General features: G+C 38.2%; 5 protein-coding genes across 5 annotated transcripts; 3 read left to right on the top strand and 2 right to left on the bottom strand.

The window, feature by feature from the left end:
* The first annotated feature begins 678 nt into the window (after nucleotides 1-678).
* Nucleotides 679-1,822, top strand: LOC17882132 (probable 6-phosphogluconolactonase 4). The gene is made up of 3 exons (XM_006289150.2): nucleotides 679-911; nucleotides 1,049-1,184; nucleotides 1,260-1,822. The coding sequence occupies exons 1-3, from the start codon at nucleotides 739-741 to the stop codon at nucleotides 1,737-1,739; spliced, it is 789 nt and encodes a 262-aa protein (XP_006289212.1). The 5' UTR covers nucleotides 679-738; the 3' UTR covers nucleotides 1,740-1,822.
* A 100-nt stretch (nucleotides 1,823-1,922) lies between these two features.
* LOC17882486 (probable 6-phosphogluconolactonase 5, chloroplastic) lies at nucleotides 1,923-3,867 on the top strand. The gene is made up of 3 exons (XM_006289292.2): nucleotides 1,923-2,379; nucleotides 2,757-2,892; nucleotides 3,198-3,867. The coding sequence occupies exons 1-3, from the start codon at nucleotides 1,997-1,999 to the stop codon at nucleotides 3,654-3,656; spliced, it is 978 nt and encodes a 325-aa protein (XP_006289354.1). The 5' UTR covers nucleotides 1,923-1,996; the 3' UTR covers nucleotides 3,657-3,867.
* Nucleotides 3,868-4,436: 569 nt separating this feature from the next.
* LOC17883849 (GTPase-activating protein gyp7) lies at nucleotides 4,437-7,373 on the top strand. Its single transcript, XM_006287420.2, has 6 exons — nucleotides 4,437-4,492; nucleotides 4,593-4,911; nucleotides 5,353-5,488; nucleotides 5,578-5,627; nucleotides 5,871-5,924; nucleotides 6,015-7,373. Exons 2-6 carry the CDS (start codon nucleotides 4,766-4,768, stop codon nucleotides 7,219-7,221), a joined length of 1,593 nt encoding a protein of 530 aa, XP_006287482.1. The 5' UTR covers nucleotides 4,437-4,492; nucleotides 4,593-4,765; the 3' UTR covers nucleotides 7,222-7,373.
* Nucleotides 7,374-7,518: 145 nt separating this feature from the next.
* On the bottom strand, nucleotides 7,519-10,388 carry LOC17884139 (metal-nicotianamine transporter YSL2). The gene is made up of 7 exons (XM_006287163.2): nucleotides 9,867-10,388; nucleotides 9,611-9,783; nucleotides 9,425-9,522; nucleotides 9,216-9,350; nucleotides 8,925-9,114; nucleotides 8,712-8,829; nucleotides 7,519-8,628 (listed from the first exon to the last, which is right to left on the bottom strand). Exons 1-7 carry the CDS (start codon nucleotides 10,204-10,206, stop codon nucleotides 7,688-7,690), a joined length of 1,995 nt encoding a protein of 664 aa, XP_006287225.1. The 5' UTR covers nucleotides 10,207-10,388; the 3' UTR covers nucleotides 7,519-7,687.
* A 1,267-nt stretch (nucleotides 10,389-11,655) lies between these two features.
* Nucleotides 11,656-15,244, bottom strand: LOC17882791 (serine/threonine-protein kinase/endoribonuclease IRE1b). The gene is made up of 6 exons (XM_006286976.2): nucleotides 14,908-15,244; nucleotides 14,412-14,658; nucleotides 12,922-14,330; nucleotides 12,670-12,842; nucleotides 12,343-12,589; nucleotides 11,656-12,192 (listed from the first exon to the last, which is right to left on the bottom strand). Exons 1-6 carry the CDS (start codon nucleotides 15,036-15,038, stop codon nucleotides 11,739-11,741), a joined length of 2,661 nt encoding a protein of 886 aa, XP_006287038.1. The 5' UTR covers nucleotides 15,039-15,244; the 3' UTR covers nucleotides 11,656-11,738.
* Nucleotides 15,245-15,507: the final 263 nt, after the last annotated feature.

Below are 15,507 nucleotides of genomic sequence, written 5' to 3'. Positions count from 1 at the left end.
TATTTTTAGTATGAGTAATGTTCAAATAATCGGAAGCTTTCCAAACTCATTTTAAGATCTTAATAAAACTAACAGACAATATACTTGTTTCAAAAACCAGTTTATTACACAAATTTACAACCGGATAAAACCTCAAACATGATAAGTTATTTATGAAAACAATTATCAAAAATTATAACGTAAAACTAATCATAACTAATTAACTATAATAGAGATTATTGCCGAAATTGCCAATTTTGTCCCCAAAATCTCTTGGGTTTATTATTTGATAAATGGTTTTAAAAATTTGCTATTTTTGGCCACTTAAAAACTATACATTTATGATTGTTTTATAAAATACATATATACTTAATAACAAAGATTAAATTATAAAACATAAAACCAAGAAAATCTAAACATAATGTATAAAATTATCTTTTTACATGTTTAAAAATGACAAATCTAAAAGTTTTAAAGCAAAATAACAAAATCCACAAATCTCATTAAAGCGATAATAGTTTATTCTTAATTAAATTCATTATAATAATTTATAAAATAAGTATTAATGCTGTAAAAGTATGAAATAAGTCAATCATTAATACATGTAATTAAAAAAAAAAAAAAAAAATCAATACACGTTTATCCTAATTGCACGTTGACCACCACATCATTAACAGTCAACACCACTTTATTCATCTTCTTCTTCTTCTTTAAATATTACATCCCATCGATCAGATTCTCTCTTTACGGAGAAGAACTATGATGGCATCTGTTGTAGGGAAAAAGGAGAGGAAGAAGATCGTGTTCCCATCAAAGAAAGAACTATCGGAGGCTATGGCCAAGTACACGGCTAACCTCTCCGCCAAGTTCTGCAAGGAGAGAGGCTATTTCACACTTGTTCTCTCCGGTGGTGACCTCATCTCTTGGCTCAGGTATACATATCTAAGAAACTCTTTAATTCTTTTTCTTTTCTTGATCACCAAATCTTTGAATCTTGAATTAATTTATAACATGATCATATTTTAAAGAAGTTTAAAAAATCCAATGTTAACTAGTCAAACTTTTGCAGTGAATTGTTGAAACCAGTGTACCAAGAAAGCATCGAATGGTCAAAGTGGCACATCTTTTGGGTGGACGAGAGAGTTGTCCCGTTGGACCATAAGGACAGCAACTACAAACTCGCCTTTGATGGTTTCCTCTCTAAGGTCCTTATTATTTTTCTTCAAGTTATATCAAAACTATTTATATCGATGCCTTGAGACGAATTTTATGAAATATAGGTACCGATTCCAGTTGCGAACATATATGCAATAGACCAAGACTGTGCAGCCCTTGGTGATGCCAAAGGTGCCGCGTTACTCTACGAGGAATGCCTCAAAAGACTAGTGAACCGAAACATCATACGCACATACAAATCCTCTGGCTTCCCACAGTTCGACCTCCAACTCCTAGGAATGGGTCCAGACGGTCACATGGCGTCTTTGTTCCCGGGACATTATCAGATCAAAGACAAGGCAAACTTGGTTACTTATATAACCGATTCACCAAAACCGCCACCGAAGAGAATCACCTTCACTCTACCTGTCATTAACTGCGCTTCTTACAATCTCATGGCCGTATGTGATGAGGCTCAGGCTGATGCGGTCGCTAAGGTTTTCCAAGATAATTTCGATTTGCCTTCAGCTTGGCTCACAGCTGACGTAGAAGCCATATGGTTTCTTGACCAAGCTGCTGCGTCTAAGATCCCTAAAGAACATTGAAGTTGTGTTCTTTCTATATATTTGTAACTTCTATTTCGAATACAAAACCAAACCAGCTACTACATTTAAACATTTGTACACTTCTCTATGTTCTCTTTGTATGTTTTCGAATAAAAATAAGAAGACATTGGTTTGTAAACATTAAACTAAAACATGATTAGTCTAAAACTAGCTTTGGTCGGAGAAGGCTCATATTAATCCACGAAGTCAAAGTTGCTCACTTTCACTATAAAGTCGCGAACTTTATTTTGTTTTCAATGGCTTCTTCGTCTTGTTCCCTCCGCTCGATTCTATTCTCATCGCCCACCAACCTCCGTTCAAATTATTCTCTTCCCACTTCCTTCTCCAGGAACCATCTCACTTGCTCTGTTTCTTCTACCGCGTCTCGTTTCGAATCGTTCTCTGTTTCATCGATCGGAACTGGATCTAGCCGGAGATTATTTAACACTCGGCGAAAGGTACTGGAGGTGAGAAGCATGGCTACGACGGAGCAGAAGCAGAGAGTAGAGACTTATAATCAGGAGGAGAATTTGGCGGTTGATTTGGCCAAATTCACAGCTGATCTCTCCGATAAGTTTTGTAAAGAGAGAGGCGCTTTCACTGTCGTTGTCTCCGGTGGCTCTCTCATCAAATCGCTCCGGTGTGTTTTGTTATCTTTCAGATTTTACTAGTGAAATGATTTGGATTTGGATTTGGATTTAGGGTTTAGCATCTGCCAATTTGGATTTGAATTAGGGCTTGTGGATGGAATTCGAATTAACTAGGTTCTGATTGATCTCAGTCTCATGGATACTACTATGAATGTTCAATTGGTTAACCTAATGTTCCTAATGATTGTTTGGATTTGGTGTTTATCATCAGTATTGGTGTTGAAGATAATGTATGTATGACTTTTCTTGGTTTGTTTAGCAAATCTCTTAGTTTCTATTCTCTTCTTTAGTAGCTACGGCTGATCAAGAACCTTAGCTTTTCACGTTTTGACATATGTTCATGTAACTGTTTCTCAAATATTTTCAGGAAATTAGTAGAACCTCCTTTCGTTGATTCGATCGACTGGGCGAGGTGGCATTTCTTCTGGGTTGACGAGAGGGTTGTTCCCAAGGATCACGAAGACAGCAACTACAAGCTAGCTTATGATGGTTTTCTATCCAAGGTATTGAACATTCTCTGTATTGGTCTCACATGATCACTGAAGTTTCTTGAAACATTTTCGTAACTCGTATAGTCATCTTCGATTCTTTTTCGATAAATGAGGGATCAATATATAGTGGTTGAAACTCAGTGTGTATAGCTCCAGTACACCAGGTTGAGATATTAACAAATAGAATCATAGAACTTATGATACTGAAATTTTATGCGAACATTTAAATTGACTGAAACAAGGATTAGAAATACTTTTTTGAATGAACTAATAAGAGTCAGCTAAAATTTCGTCACAATCTAATTGTTTCTCTTCAGGTTTCAATTCCACCTGGAAACGTATATGCAATCAATGATTCACTCTCTGCCGAGGCTGCAGCGGATGATTACGAGACCTGTCTCAAACATTTAGTCAAGACCAATATCCTCCGGACATCTGAAACAACCGGCTTCCCCAAATTTGATGTCATGCTTCTCGGTATGGGACCTGATGGCCACGTAGCATCCTTATTCCCAGGACATGGTCTCTGCAACGAGAACAAGAAATGGGTAGTTTCAATCACCGACTCTCCAAAACCGCCACCCGAAAGAATCACCTTCACATTCCCGGTCATCAACTCCTCTGCACATATAGCTCTAGTCGTTTGCGGTTCTGGGAAAGCCGACGCCGTGCAGGCAGCTCTGAAGAAGACTGGGAACGTACCACCTGCTGGTTCCGTTTCCGCTGAAGAGGAGCTGGTTTGGTTTCTAGACATCCCAGCCGCTTCCAAGCTCTAAACTGGTGTCGAATGCTTTCCATTCCATTACACTTACCAATGTGTCTACTCCAGTTTGGTTTTTTGTTAAGAGAGTGTTTGTAATAAAAGCGTACTTGACATGAGAAATAATGAATCAAATCAATGGTTACTCTGATTTGTATTCAAAACATATCAGAACCAACGTTCTCTCCAACGGTTGTTTTGACTAATAAGTTGGTTTAGTTTGTGTAGCCGAGACTTGAGGGTTATACAAACAAAACAGTAGTTGACTGAGGAGATATTTTCCTAAGCCTAAGCAATGTATTCAACTATCACAAGAGTTAGACACTTGTTGCATTTAAAAGAATAGTTGTTGAAATGATGAGATCTGATTCATCTGAAATGATTAATAAATGGGATCTGATTCATATTGAGAGATTTGTTGATGTAAAAAGACTTATAGTTGGAATTTGGAAACATATATGAGGTGTATAGATCGACCTCTTTACAAATAAGATTTAATAATAAATAAAATTCAGAAATCATTATGAGAAATAGAAATAAAACTTAAAACTTTTATTATCACTTTCCCTTATTTCAGTATTAAATCTATATCATATATCTTCAGATACTAATTAAAAACAAAATAATTTATGGTAGATATGTTATTATGTAGAATGGATTAGTAGAGAATCTATTGAGACTTTTTGACTGTAAGAAAATCATATCTAAGAATCAAAAGTAAAAATATGTGAGTATAAGGAAATATAATAAATATATTTGAAATATTGAGTAATGTTTTGATCAACATGGTGGTGGTGGTGTGGTGCGAGTAACGAACTTTTATAAAAAGCCAAAGGAATAGGCTTTAAACGAGTATGACCTTCTCTTTACTCTCATTTTGACTTCCCCCATTTGTTTCAGATTCTTGAGAGAGAAAGAGAGAGAGCATAAAAATCTCAACTTTATTATACAGAGAAGTCAGAAGCTAGTTTCTTCAACGACGGAGGAGGAGGTCGTATGGTTTTCTCGTCGGAGTTTTGGAACAAATCTGTTTCCGATTCGTACGGACATATTCCGACTTTTGTATGTTGCAAAAGTTTGGACCTTTAAATTGGTGAAAGAAGGATTTTCACAGGGTTGGGTTCGATGAAAGCTCTTAGAAGAATCCAAACGAGGGCTTCGTTTACTAATCCTTCTTCTTCTCCATCGTCTCCGTGGTCTCATTTGCGTTCTGCATTCGTCCTTGTTACTACTGCTTCTTCTCCAGCTTCTTGTTCTGCTTCCTCTGATCCGTGAGTCTCCTCCTTTTTTTTGATTTTGCGTTGTTCTGTATCATTCTTAGTTTCTAGAATGGTTTGATTGGGTTTGTGTTTCTCTGTGGATCCTGAGATTGTTGTTAGTTCTTTGGCTGTGGTTTAGATGATGATTATTTGAATTTTACCCTTTCGTGTTCGTTTGCTTGTTAATAGAGGAAAGAATCTTATCTAGAGTTTAGTACATTGTTTATGAGTGTTGTCTTTATTACAGGATCAATGGTTGGATTCGGATTTTTTATTTTTTGTTATAACTATTGTCGTAATGAACCATCCACTTAATTTCCACAAATAGGATCTCACCATATCTGTTCCTTGATATAGGTTTATGAGGTTTTTGAAGTGTAGTGTTGTTCTATCTACATGTCTTGTTTATGGTCCAACCAGCATGAATTTTTCTGCTGTTTTTTTTTTGTTCAGGCATCGACTTAAATCGCCATGGTCTCGAAGAAAACGAAAGAAACCTCTCACACTTAAGCGGTGGAAGAGATTATTCACTCCTGAGGGTAGACTTCGGAATGGGGGAGTAGATTTGTTGAAGAAAGTCCGGAGTGGAGTGAGTCTAATCTTTTGACAGAGAATTGTGAAGTTTGTTAGTGATTTACAAATGTTTTGGAGTATTCATTTTCTTATGTTTCTTTGTAGGGCATTGATCCTAGCATTCGGTCGGAAGTGTGGCCATTTCTTCTTGGAGTGTAAGTATATACATCTGCACTCTAGGAGTTGCAATAATGCACTTATGGTAGTTTATATGGTCTATAATGAGATCTCCATGGAGTTGAAATTAAGAATGTTGTCTTGTTATAGAGCTCTTGGTTCTTAAAATGTTCTAAAGATGTCGCACTTATGTAGCTACACACTCATATACTTACGTAAAGAAGTATTGTGTTCTTGTTTCGTTTCCCTCACCTTTGTTTATTTTCTTCTTTACAAAACAGGTGTGATTTCAGTAGTTCCGAAGAAGAGAGATGTGCTACAAGAACTTGGAGAAGGTGAGAAACAGATGAATCACCGCTGGAAGATGTTTTTATATCTTTTGTTCATCTGTGACTTGATTTTAACTAATCTTACTACAATTGCAGAAAAGTGTATGAGAGACTACGCAAGCAGTGCAAAAGGCTTCAAAGACAAAACAGTGCGACTTTTAAGTTAAACAAGATCAATAAAACTACTCAAGATGGGCGTGATAGTTGTTGGTCTCTGGCGCAAGAATCTGATAGTTCATGTTCTGATGATGCTTGCAGCCCCAACAAGTCTCTCTCTAGCGACAAAGACAACACGGAAGATAATGGTTACATGAGTGATGTCTCATGTATGCTTGACAGAGACTACACTGGTTCGACACAACTGAATTCTGAGTCCTCAGACTCAGATTCTTCAGATGAGAATGATTCTGTTCAGCTCGTACCTTCTTCTGCAGGGATGGATAAAAGTAGTACTTCTCCATCCAGCATTAATATTTCTTGCACCAAAGAGGATTTTGTGACCTGGCAGCGTATTATCCGTCTTGACGCTCTTCGTGCTGATACAGAGTGGACTCCAACATATTCGTCATCCCAAGCTATGGTATCAGAGAATAGTGCACGCCGAGCTGCTGCTTCAGTTGATTTAAAGGATTACAGTCATTTGGAACCTTCAAAAATACTTCACGCTGCACGGCTTGTTGCTGTTCTTGAAGCCTATGCTTTACATGATCCTGAAATTGGATATTGCCAAGGAATGAGCGATCTCCTCTCCCCTATACTCTCTGTCATACCCGATGACTACGAGGCATTTTGGTGTTTCGTTGGGTTCATGAAGAAGGCTCGTCAGAATTTCAGACTCGATGAGGTTGGGATCACAAGACAACTCAGCATAGTCTCAAAGATTATCAAATCCAAAGACTCACAGCTCTACAAGCATCTTGAGAAAGTCAAGGCCGAAGACTGTTTCTTTGTTTACAGACTGGTTCTTGTTATGTTCAGAAGGGAGCTGACTCTGGACCAAACGCTGTATCTTTGGGAAGTGATCTGGGCAAACCAAGCTGCAATAAGAGCTGGGATGGGGAAAACTTCCTGGAGCCATCGGATAAAGCATCGGGCGCCTCCTACAGACGATTTATTGCTTTATGCCATAGCGGCTTCAGTGTTGCAGAGGAGGAAACTCATTATAGAAAAGTACAATAGCATGGAGGAGATTCTCGGGGAGTGCCACAATATGGTAGGGAAACTAGACGTGTGGAAGCTCTTAGACGACGCACATGACCTTATTGCTACCCTCCATACCAAGATTGAACACTCGTTCCCATAATCCTTTAACTTGTCTTTAGTCTTATGAGAACAGCCTGGTGCTTGCGATGCAACTGTAAAATGTTGGTTCATTGCTAGCCGTGAGAGGTTTGGAACATAATCTAAAGAGGATATGATTTACCTCTACAGTGCAATCTAAATCCTGTTTTAACATATCTAGGCTAGAATCAATGTATTCATGATTTGTGTGGTGTGTTGTGAAACTTTCAGAGGTGAGTTTCTCTGCCTCCGTTTACAATTTTGTATAGGAAGCAAATATTTTATGTGCCGGGAAAGAGAATCTTCCACCGGTAAAGAATAAACCAACTCTATTTCTGTTCATTCTTATTCAAAAAGTTTAAATATCATATAAGACACATGTATATGAGGTTTAATCCCTCTTTTAACTGTCTACTCCTAATCTAACCACATCTAGTATACATTCCTCTGGCAATGAGTTCGGGTTTTGTCGGTAAAATCTCTTTGCCTTAATGAGCCGCAGTGAAGTTCATACAGATAGGTGGTTTAACCTTAGCCAGAGCCAGCAAAGAAGAAGGTAGAATCCAGAGACCATCTCCACATATCAAACCTGATGCAACAGCTGGAACCATCACATCTGCCTTCTTATGGTTCACCTTCTGCCAAACGAATACCACTAAACTCCCGATACACATATCGATTGCGAACGAACCTCCGACCAGGAATGGTACAGCCATTGCCATCGGGAGAGGTATCCACTTCCCTGGCCTCTCTGGCAAGAAGTCTCTTGCAAGATTGGCAGAAATCGCAAATGCAAAGAACGCATAGCAAAGGTCCAGGCAATGTTCGGGGAGAGCCGAGAGACCTTGAACACCGAGAATTGCCATGTTTCTGTATATGATAGCATAAGGAGCCTTGTACTCACCGTCTGGGTTTCCAACATCAAAGGCCTTGTAGAAAAGAAAGAAGGTAAGCGGCGCAACCACACAGCCTATCGCTGTCCCGATAGCTTGTGCAATAAGCATCGATCGGGGAGAGGTTTGCGTTAGATGTCCCGTCTTGAAATCGTGCATCAGGTCAGCCGAGACAGAGACGATTGATTTGATGAGACCACAAGCGACCATTCCTGCAACCACACCATCGTTTTTCCCAGCCAATGCCGCCATCACAAAGAGTGCCGCTTTACCGTAGTTGTAAGCCATGTTCATATCAGTTAAGCCAGCCCCATAGGCGTTACAGAAGCTGAGAGACGGAGCAAGGAGGTAAGCTACGAGGACAAAGTACCATTTCAACTGAGGGAACATCAGAGGGATGGCAATGATGGAGACAATGGAGAAGAATAAGTATCCCACACAAGCCATCCATAGCGGAATACTCTCTCGAACAAATACTTCATTCTCTCGTTTCAGGTTATCAGATTCTTTTGTGCCATCTTCTGGAACCTCTACCACTGCAATCATTGATTGTTAATTACTTTGACATCAAAAACTCATACAAAACATGGTTAGCTAGATCTTTAAGCAGTTAACTTACATGTGTTGATGCTGTTGGTTTTTGAGAGTCTAGAGTGAAAGCTTCTCCCAGTGAAGAAAAGTATCTTGAGAAAGTTATAAATCCCATCTCCTAATATCAATGCAATGCATATAAACACCTAATAACAACACAAACAAAACGTATCACATCTTTTTGCTATTACAGCTCGTAAAGTGTGAGATATATATAATTAAAACTAGTCAGAAACCGAACCTTATAGCCATTTAAGCTCTTCATGCTACTCTCTGGCAATGTTGCAGGGAACCATTCACCTTTAAGCCGGGCTATGAGAGGCCACATTATTCCCCATGAAAGGATCGCACCAAAGAGCAATGATAGATTCACCAAATGAGAACAGATCATCCCAGCTCCAACATATGTCATACTGAAGTCAAAGAAGAATCTATATCCCCAAAGAGACAAAGTCTGTCAATCAAACTTGTTTAAACTAAAGTGTGCGGCAAGCTCGAAAAGGCTATAACAAAAAACAGAGGAAACACTCACGATTTTTTCCAAGCTTGTAATCCAAATGTAGGGAACTGAGAGAATCCACATCCGTCACCACCTGAATAGAACCATCCAAAGAACGCCCAAAAGAAACTCAAACCAAACGAATTCACAAACCCACGAATCTGTTTCCTGTATCAAAACGACGAAAATATCGATATACATATCCAATCCAATCCATAAATAAGGAAAAAACAAGAACATACTTGGCTGTCTTATCTCCTTTGCTAGTATGAAATCCATTTATAAGAACAGCTGTTGCTGTTCCACTCGGATACGTTAGCTTGTAGTCTATAATCATCACCTGTTTATTCACATACATGCATCCTCAGAAATCACACACAACTAAAATCAAAATTTTACTCTGATTCATAATTTCTAAAAACCATTACCTTTCGAAGAGGTACCAATACGACTAGTCCAATGAAGCTGGTAACAAAGAGGAATGAGGTCATCCATCCAACACCAGGCTCTTTTATACCACGAGGATTGTTTCCTTCAGTGTTTTCTCCCGTAAGCTCATACGTTCGTCTATTTAAACCAAGCAGGTACGATGCGAATCCACCTGTGACATGTAACGAAACTTACATCAGATTCAATTCTACTGTTGTGAAGATTCTCACACGTTCTTTTTGTTAATGAATTTACCTGCAAGAGAGATGCTGTAACATGCAACAGCACAAGTCTGAGCAACAGTGTTCTCTTGACGTGTGAAAGGAGTGGTGACGATTCCTGCTTTTTGGAGAACTTTGGTCCAAGATTTGATAAAGACAAAAGCCAAGAGAGCTGAAGAGATGTTCAGATTCGGGACGAGTCCTGTCGTTAGGTTCAGCTTCAGACAGATCACACTGTAGACAATCCCAATCAATAAACTCGCGACGATGGATCGAACCGTGATCTGTTTCCTCCACGGCGGTGGTTTTCTCGAATCTATCGATACATCTTCTTGAAATTCACTCTCTTCTCTCTCAACCCTCTCGCTCTCCATTTGAAAGACACACGAATCTCAATAACCTAAATCCGGCGATGGGTTGCTTCTTTTACAAGGAAACAAGGTTTTGATCCACGCGAATCCTCGAGAATATCGAAATGATACACAGAGCCGAGGCTTCGCGTAAGATCGAAGAACAAGAAGAAGAAATAGAAGAGAGGATCGCATATTCGGAATGGTTGAATTGAAGAAAATATTTTTATAGAAGAAGAAGAGAATTGAATGAAGAGAGAGAAGGAGTTGTACTGCAAGAGAGAAGTACAAATTAGGGTTTGCATTTTTATTACGAAAGTACAAGATTTTGTGAAACCAGACCATGAAAGGAAACACGCGTTTTACAGTTTTAAGACAGAAGTGGGAGGAGATACAAGGTTGTTGGTCTGAAACTCACTAACCATGCAATTCTTTTTTTTTTTTTTAAGAATAAGAGATGGTGGTAGTACAAGTACAAACAAATCTTGTAAAGTTGATTTTGGTTTTTTTGTTTATATAAAAATAGGGAAAAAATTGGAGTCCCTTGAAAGTGTCGTTAGCTATAGAGTTATACAACAAATCCCACAAAGAGCACTGACTTTATGAAAAAAGAGTGGGTAGAGTTGCGTTAGGTGTTGTGTTGCATATGTTTGACTTCAGAGTCTCGAGTTTACTACCTGATCCTGATGTGTCCTTCTTCTCCCAATGTTGATGTGTTGTCATCTTCTTTCCCCTATAATAATATTAGTCTTTGAACCATATTCTCTTGAATTATTCCATCCATTTGTTAAAAAGGATACTATTTACTTACTTTGTATTAATAATTTCAAAGTGACTTTTCCAACAAAATGTTTAATTTCTTTTGATTCGGATGATAAATGATGAATTCGATTACACTTTATAGTTTTAGACCTACTACTACTTTAAAGATTATTAGTATTATGGAAATGTTTTCCACATTTAGAGCTTTGTTTTTTTGTCTAATTCATATCGAATTTACGTATTTAACTTTAGAAATATAACATTTATTTTGGGATTTATAAGTTAGGGATAACGATTACTTACAAATGAAATTTATTTTAGATGTACCATAAGTTAGGAGTGAAACCAAATTATGACTTGCACACTTAACTTTCATATTAATTAAATACTAACAAAATATATATCACCCGAATGAGTTTTTTTTTGTAACGAATTATGTCATAAATTAAAAGTTTACTTTAAGCATCAACATACGTATTGATGGTAAACCCCACATATTTTTAATTTGGACGAAGGCAAATGTGAAATCAAGATCATCACAAGAGTAGTGATGGTCAGATTCATACTCATCTTGAGAGCCATTCTGTTGTTACGCAGTATGTTATTACTTATACTCTTGGATTGGATTATGCTACATTTTAAATGGTTGAAACATTATAGTGTTACTTAAAATTATATTTAAGAGTTGCAATAATATATCAGCAACAAATGTTTAATTTTTTAATCAGATCAGTTATAATAACTTTATTTAGTAAAATGCCTATTATACAGAGAGTCAAGAGAAGAAACAAGTTCTAGAATACAGTGGTCGTCTTAGAGTACTTAAAAAAGAACTCTTCATTGTTACAGTAATTTAATAAAACTGTATAGACCTGAATCAACAGTTTTGGGAACCTGCTTGAGAAGTACTTTTCAAACCCGTCAGGTACACTCCCAAGTAGCTCTTGTAATTCTTTAGGAAGCTCTCTATAGTGATTCAGTTTGTTCCGTATGACCCTTAACAAATCGCGGATGCTGTCAAACTTGTACCGCCTGTATCGCCCGATATTGTCTAAGAATATGCTATCCAATTTCTCATCCCACCGCCCGTTTAATGTAACCGCTGCTGTGCTTTCAAGTGCGGCTAAGAGCTGTGAGCCTTCTTCTCGGTTTTCCAATTCGACTCTATCGCTTGCATCCCGGAGGAAAGAGAGTCTCATGTCAGCGTTCCAGAACAATGGGTGATGCAGAACTGCCTCCGCCCTTGGTCTACATTTTCAAATATTGAAAAAGCTTCCATTAGAGGAAAGGAGAGTTTCATAATCGACGAGCTCAAAGCAAGATTCACAATATTACACTTGTGTGTGAATAAATCCTAGTTTTGATAACAGTAGTATCAACCAAAAGTGCCATTCGTACCTCAAATTAGGATCCGCGTGCAGGAGACCAGAGAGAAGATGAACAGCTTCTGGAAGACTCTCAATCAAGAAAAGATCTTTTCGATCATTCAAAACGTTTATGTCCCTCTCATAATTGTCTCCGTAAGGATGTTTACCTGCAGTCATACAGAAAAAGAGAACACACCCTAAACTGAAGAGATCAACGGCTCTTGTTTGTCGTTCATTGCGGAGTTGTTCAGGTGCTTGCCACCCAGAACTTCCAGAACCTATCATTAAATATGAGGAAAATATATCATTTTCTGTTTCCACTATTACATTGTATCATCTAAGTTTTCAAGATTCTTACCAGTTGAATTTCTAGTCAGGGCACTATTGTCGGCTGGTAAGTGCTTGCTAATACCCATATCTGATAACTTTGCACATAAAGATGAATTCTTAACAATCAATACATTTTGGGGCTTAAGATCTCGATGTACAATTCCAATATCATGCAAATGAACTAGACCAGCAATTATATCCCTGTAACACAAACATACAAAGATCAGAAAGATGTGTGCAACCTTTGATTTAAGTGTCAAAGATGAGAAACTAAACAAACCTCATTAACTTCAACAAAACAGGAGACGGATGTCCATTTTCCTTCCATAGCTCAACTCCCTTGCCATTCTCGATGATCGGGATGATCTGAGTCGAATGTATACTACTTGAAGCTGTTGGAATTTCAAGCAATCCAGAGGATGCGTGGACGAGATCGTTTAAGCTACAAGCACACCGTTCCAATGAAATATAGATAAAATGTTCATCCTGGTCAACCCCATACCAACGGACAATATTTGGATGTTTGTCTGAAGCCATGAGATTCAAAATCTCCTTCTGAGCCACATCATGATGTGTTTGTACCAGACGCTTAACCGCTACAAGACGACCTTCATAGGTTCCCTCAAGCACAACAGTTCCATTGCTCCCTTTAGCAATCTCCTTGTTGGAGACAAACAGTTTACCAACCCTATATCCTTCTGCCGGACTGTTACTGAGGCCAGGGAAAGCAGTAAGTAATCTCTTCTCATTCTCTCCATTAGAAAGATCTTTGTTCCCTCCGGATATAACCCCGTTCTCTTTCTTGTGAGCAGCCTTAATAGTCCCATTTTTCTTGGGCTTTTTCTTCTTTGGTATTGCGGTTGGCACTTCAGATACAGAAGGTTCCTTGATCCGCATGCTCTGTCTTAATCGGCAAAAGAAAAGGCCGCAAACAGAAAGCATAGTAACACAAAAGCCGAAAAGTAAGACAATCAAACCAGAAAATTTGCTAGCAAAGCCTGCCTGCGTAGTGCTTCCATCAATCATATCTGTGATCTGAGATATTACAGTCTCAGGCAAGGGAAGGGAAAGGACTTCTTCAGCCTCTTTATTGCTCGGAAGTGCCAATTGATTCCCATCTCCAGGAGCCAACTGATTAGATTTTCTATCATGAAATGGAAGATACAACCCCCCGTCTAGCAAACCAAGTCTCGGAAGCACTGTTTCATAGCTCACATCACGTAACTGGAACAGAGGAACACTTGTCGTATAAGATAGTGGGAGTTGGTTGTTTCCCCAAGAAGGTCCAATAGGAATATCCGATGAAGATAACCCACCCACCAGTACACTCTCATGATTTTGTAGTTTAGCTTCCATCTTAGCATAAGAAACACTCCACAAAACATCTCCAAACTTCGATATACATTGGATTTTAAAATCTTTCCGCTCAATATAAACGAGCTCAGGAAGATCTACTGACTCCTTATACCCGGATCCAAATAGTAATGGAGCTTCTTTAGACAAAACAATAGCCTTTTCTTTATCATCTTCAACAACTGTATTAGAATATAGCTCGTCCATTCTATACCTCTTAACCAATTTCCCAGTCTTCCAATCCAAGAGAAACACAGATGTGTCTTTCTTACCTAAAACAATCCTATCCGTCGATGTGTAAGGCAACGTTCCAATGAACTCCGAAGCATCCACTATCTAAAACACAAAAAAGATACACACTTTAGTGCCTTAGCGCGTCAATAAACCCGAAAATGAAACAAATTTCCAAGTTAAAACCTTAGTAATGCGTTTTCCTTTCCGCATAGAGGAATTGTAAAGTTGCCAATTGTCATCACAATCCATATAAAAGTCATCACCAAGTGCCAAGGCACGTTCCTCATCAGTGCTATAATGATAATGAGGAGCCTGGTAAGATGAATATATAGGCTCATTGGTATGGAATGTCCAATCCAGCTTCCAAGAGGACGTATCCACCAAAGATATCGACCCATCTACCGTAGAAAACAATACATGACCAGATTCTCTGTAGAAAAGCACAAATCTTTAAGAAACTTAAACACTGACTTGATAAAAAAAAAATGTCAACTTTAAGACCAAATCAAATAGATGTTGACAACTTGACATTTCCCAACGAAATCGGATTCAATTAAATCAAACCCTTTATAAGGAATCGAATAGAAATTGAAATTAGAGAGAAGCAAATGGAGTTAAAATACAAAGCAAATGGATCGGTCAATTTAAAAACGAGAAATTGGAAAGAAAGAACACTAACCGATCAGGCGGAGAGATTTGATTGGAAACAGATTTGTCATAGAACTTGGAGAGTTCTGATCCTTTGAAGCTGTCCGCTAATGGAGATACGAGCAGGAACAAAATCAAATCAAGTAGTGCGGATCCTCTCATCGTTTTGCTTTAGAATACCATGGAATTTTTATTTTTCCTCAATCGAATTCAGCTGCACCTTGAGGGGTTAGGGTTTATGCAGATCTCATCTACGAAATCGAGAATTCTCAAAAGTTTTGGAAACGGAACGAAACTGATGTATTTTTGGGATTTGAGTTTGCAAACTGTTGTCGGAAATGAAAAATGTCGACGGGTCTAGATTCCTTCATTTCGAAGCTTGAATATGGATAATAACAACCGTTAACCGGTCAGGTTTAAGATTTTGTTTTTGTTTTCGGTTTAAACCGGTTATTTTCAATTTAGTAATTTTGGCTTGGTGGAATCCCAAATTAGCTTATACGATACACTGACAAACAATTAGACCAATTCTTGCTGTTATCGACTAAATTTTGATACATCTAGATATTGGCTTCAAGGTCCATGTGCATATTATCTAACTTATGGTATTGGAAAAGTAGACATTGGGCAT

This window comes from Capsella rubella, unplaced genomic scaffold (genome assembly GCF_000375325.1).
Source record: "Capsella rubella cultivar Monte Gargano unplaced genomic scaffold, Caprub1_0 scaffold_6, whole genome shotgun sequence".
Lineage (NCBI taxonomy): Eukaryota > Viridiplantae > Streptophyta > Magnoliopsida > Brassicales > Brassicaceae > Capsella > Capsella rubella.
The sequence above is the reverse complement of the archived record's forward strand: the minus strand, read 5'-3'. Positions and strand labels throughout refer to the sequence as shown.

Bases quoted from the DNA above. Each gene is read 5' to 3' on its own strand.
- LOC17882132 (XM_006289150.2), top strand. From the start codon at position 739: ATGATGGCATCTGTTGTAGGGAAAAAGGAGAGGAAGAAGATCGTGTTC. The intron at 912-1,048 runs GTATACATATCT...AAACTTTTGCAG, and splicing joins GACCTCATCTCTTGGCTCAG to TGAATTGTTGAAACCAGTGT. The intron at 1,185-1,259 runs GTCCTTATTATT...TATGAAATATAG, and splicing joins TTGATGGTTTCCTCTCTAAG to GTACCGATTCCAGTTGCGAA.
- LOC17882486 (XM_006289292.2), top strand. From the start codon at position 1,997: ATGGCTTCTTCGTCTTGTTCCCTCCGCTCGATTCTATTCTCATCGCCC. The intron at 2,380-2,756 runs GTGTGTTTTGTT...AAATATTTTCAG, and splicing joins TCTCTCATCAAATCGCTCCG to GAAATTAGTAGAACCTCCTT. The intron at 2,893-3,197 runs GTATTGAACATT...GTTTCTCTTCAG, and splicing joins ATGATGGTTTTCTATCCAAG to GTTTCAATTCCACCTGGAAA.
- LOC17883849 (XM_006287420.2), top strand. From the start codon at position 4,766: ATGAAAGCTCTTAGAAGAATCCAAACGAGGGCTTCGTTTACTAATCCT. The intron at 4,912-5,352 runs GTGAGTCTCCTC...TTTTTTGTTCAG, and splicing joins TGTTCTGCTTCCTCTGATCC to GCATCGACTTAAATCGCCAT. The intron at 5,925-6,014 runs GTGAGAAACAGA...CTACAATTGCAG, and splicing joins GCTACAAGAACTTGGAGAAG to AAAAGTGTATGAGAGACTAC.
- LOC17884139 (XM_006287163.2), bottom strand. From the start codon at position 10,206: ATGGAGAGCGAGAGGGTTGAGAGAGAAGAGAGTGAATTTCAAGAAGAT. The intron at 9,523-9,610 runs GTAATGGTTTTT...GTGAATAAACAG, and splicing joins TATTGGTACCTCTTCGAAAG to GTGATGATTATAGACTACAA. The intron at 9,115-9,215 runs GTGAGTGTTTCC...TTGGGGATATAG, and splicing joins TTACAAGCTTGGAAAAAATC to ATTCTTCTTTGACTTCAGTA.
- LOC17882791 (XM_006286976.2), bottom strand. From the start codon at position 15,038: ATGAGAGGATCCGCACTACTTGATTTGATTTTGTTCCTGCTCGTATCT. The intron at 14,331-14,411 runs GTTTTAACTTGG...TTTGTGTTTTAG, and splicing joins AAGGAAAACGCATTACTAAG to ATAGTGGATGCTTCGGAGTT. The intron at 12,590-12,669 runs GTAAGAATCTTG...ATTTAATGATAG, and splicing joins CCTGACTAGAAATTCAACTG to GTTCTGGAAGTTCTGGGTGG.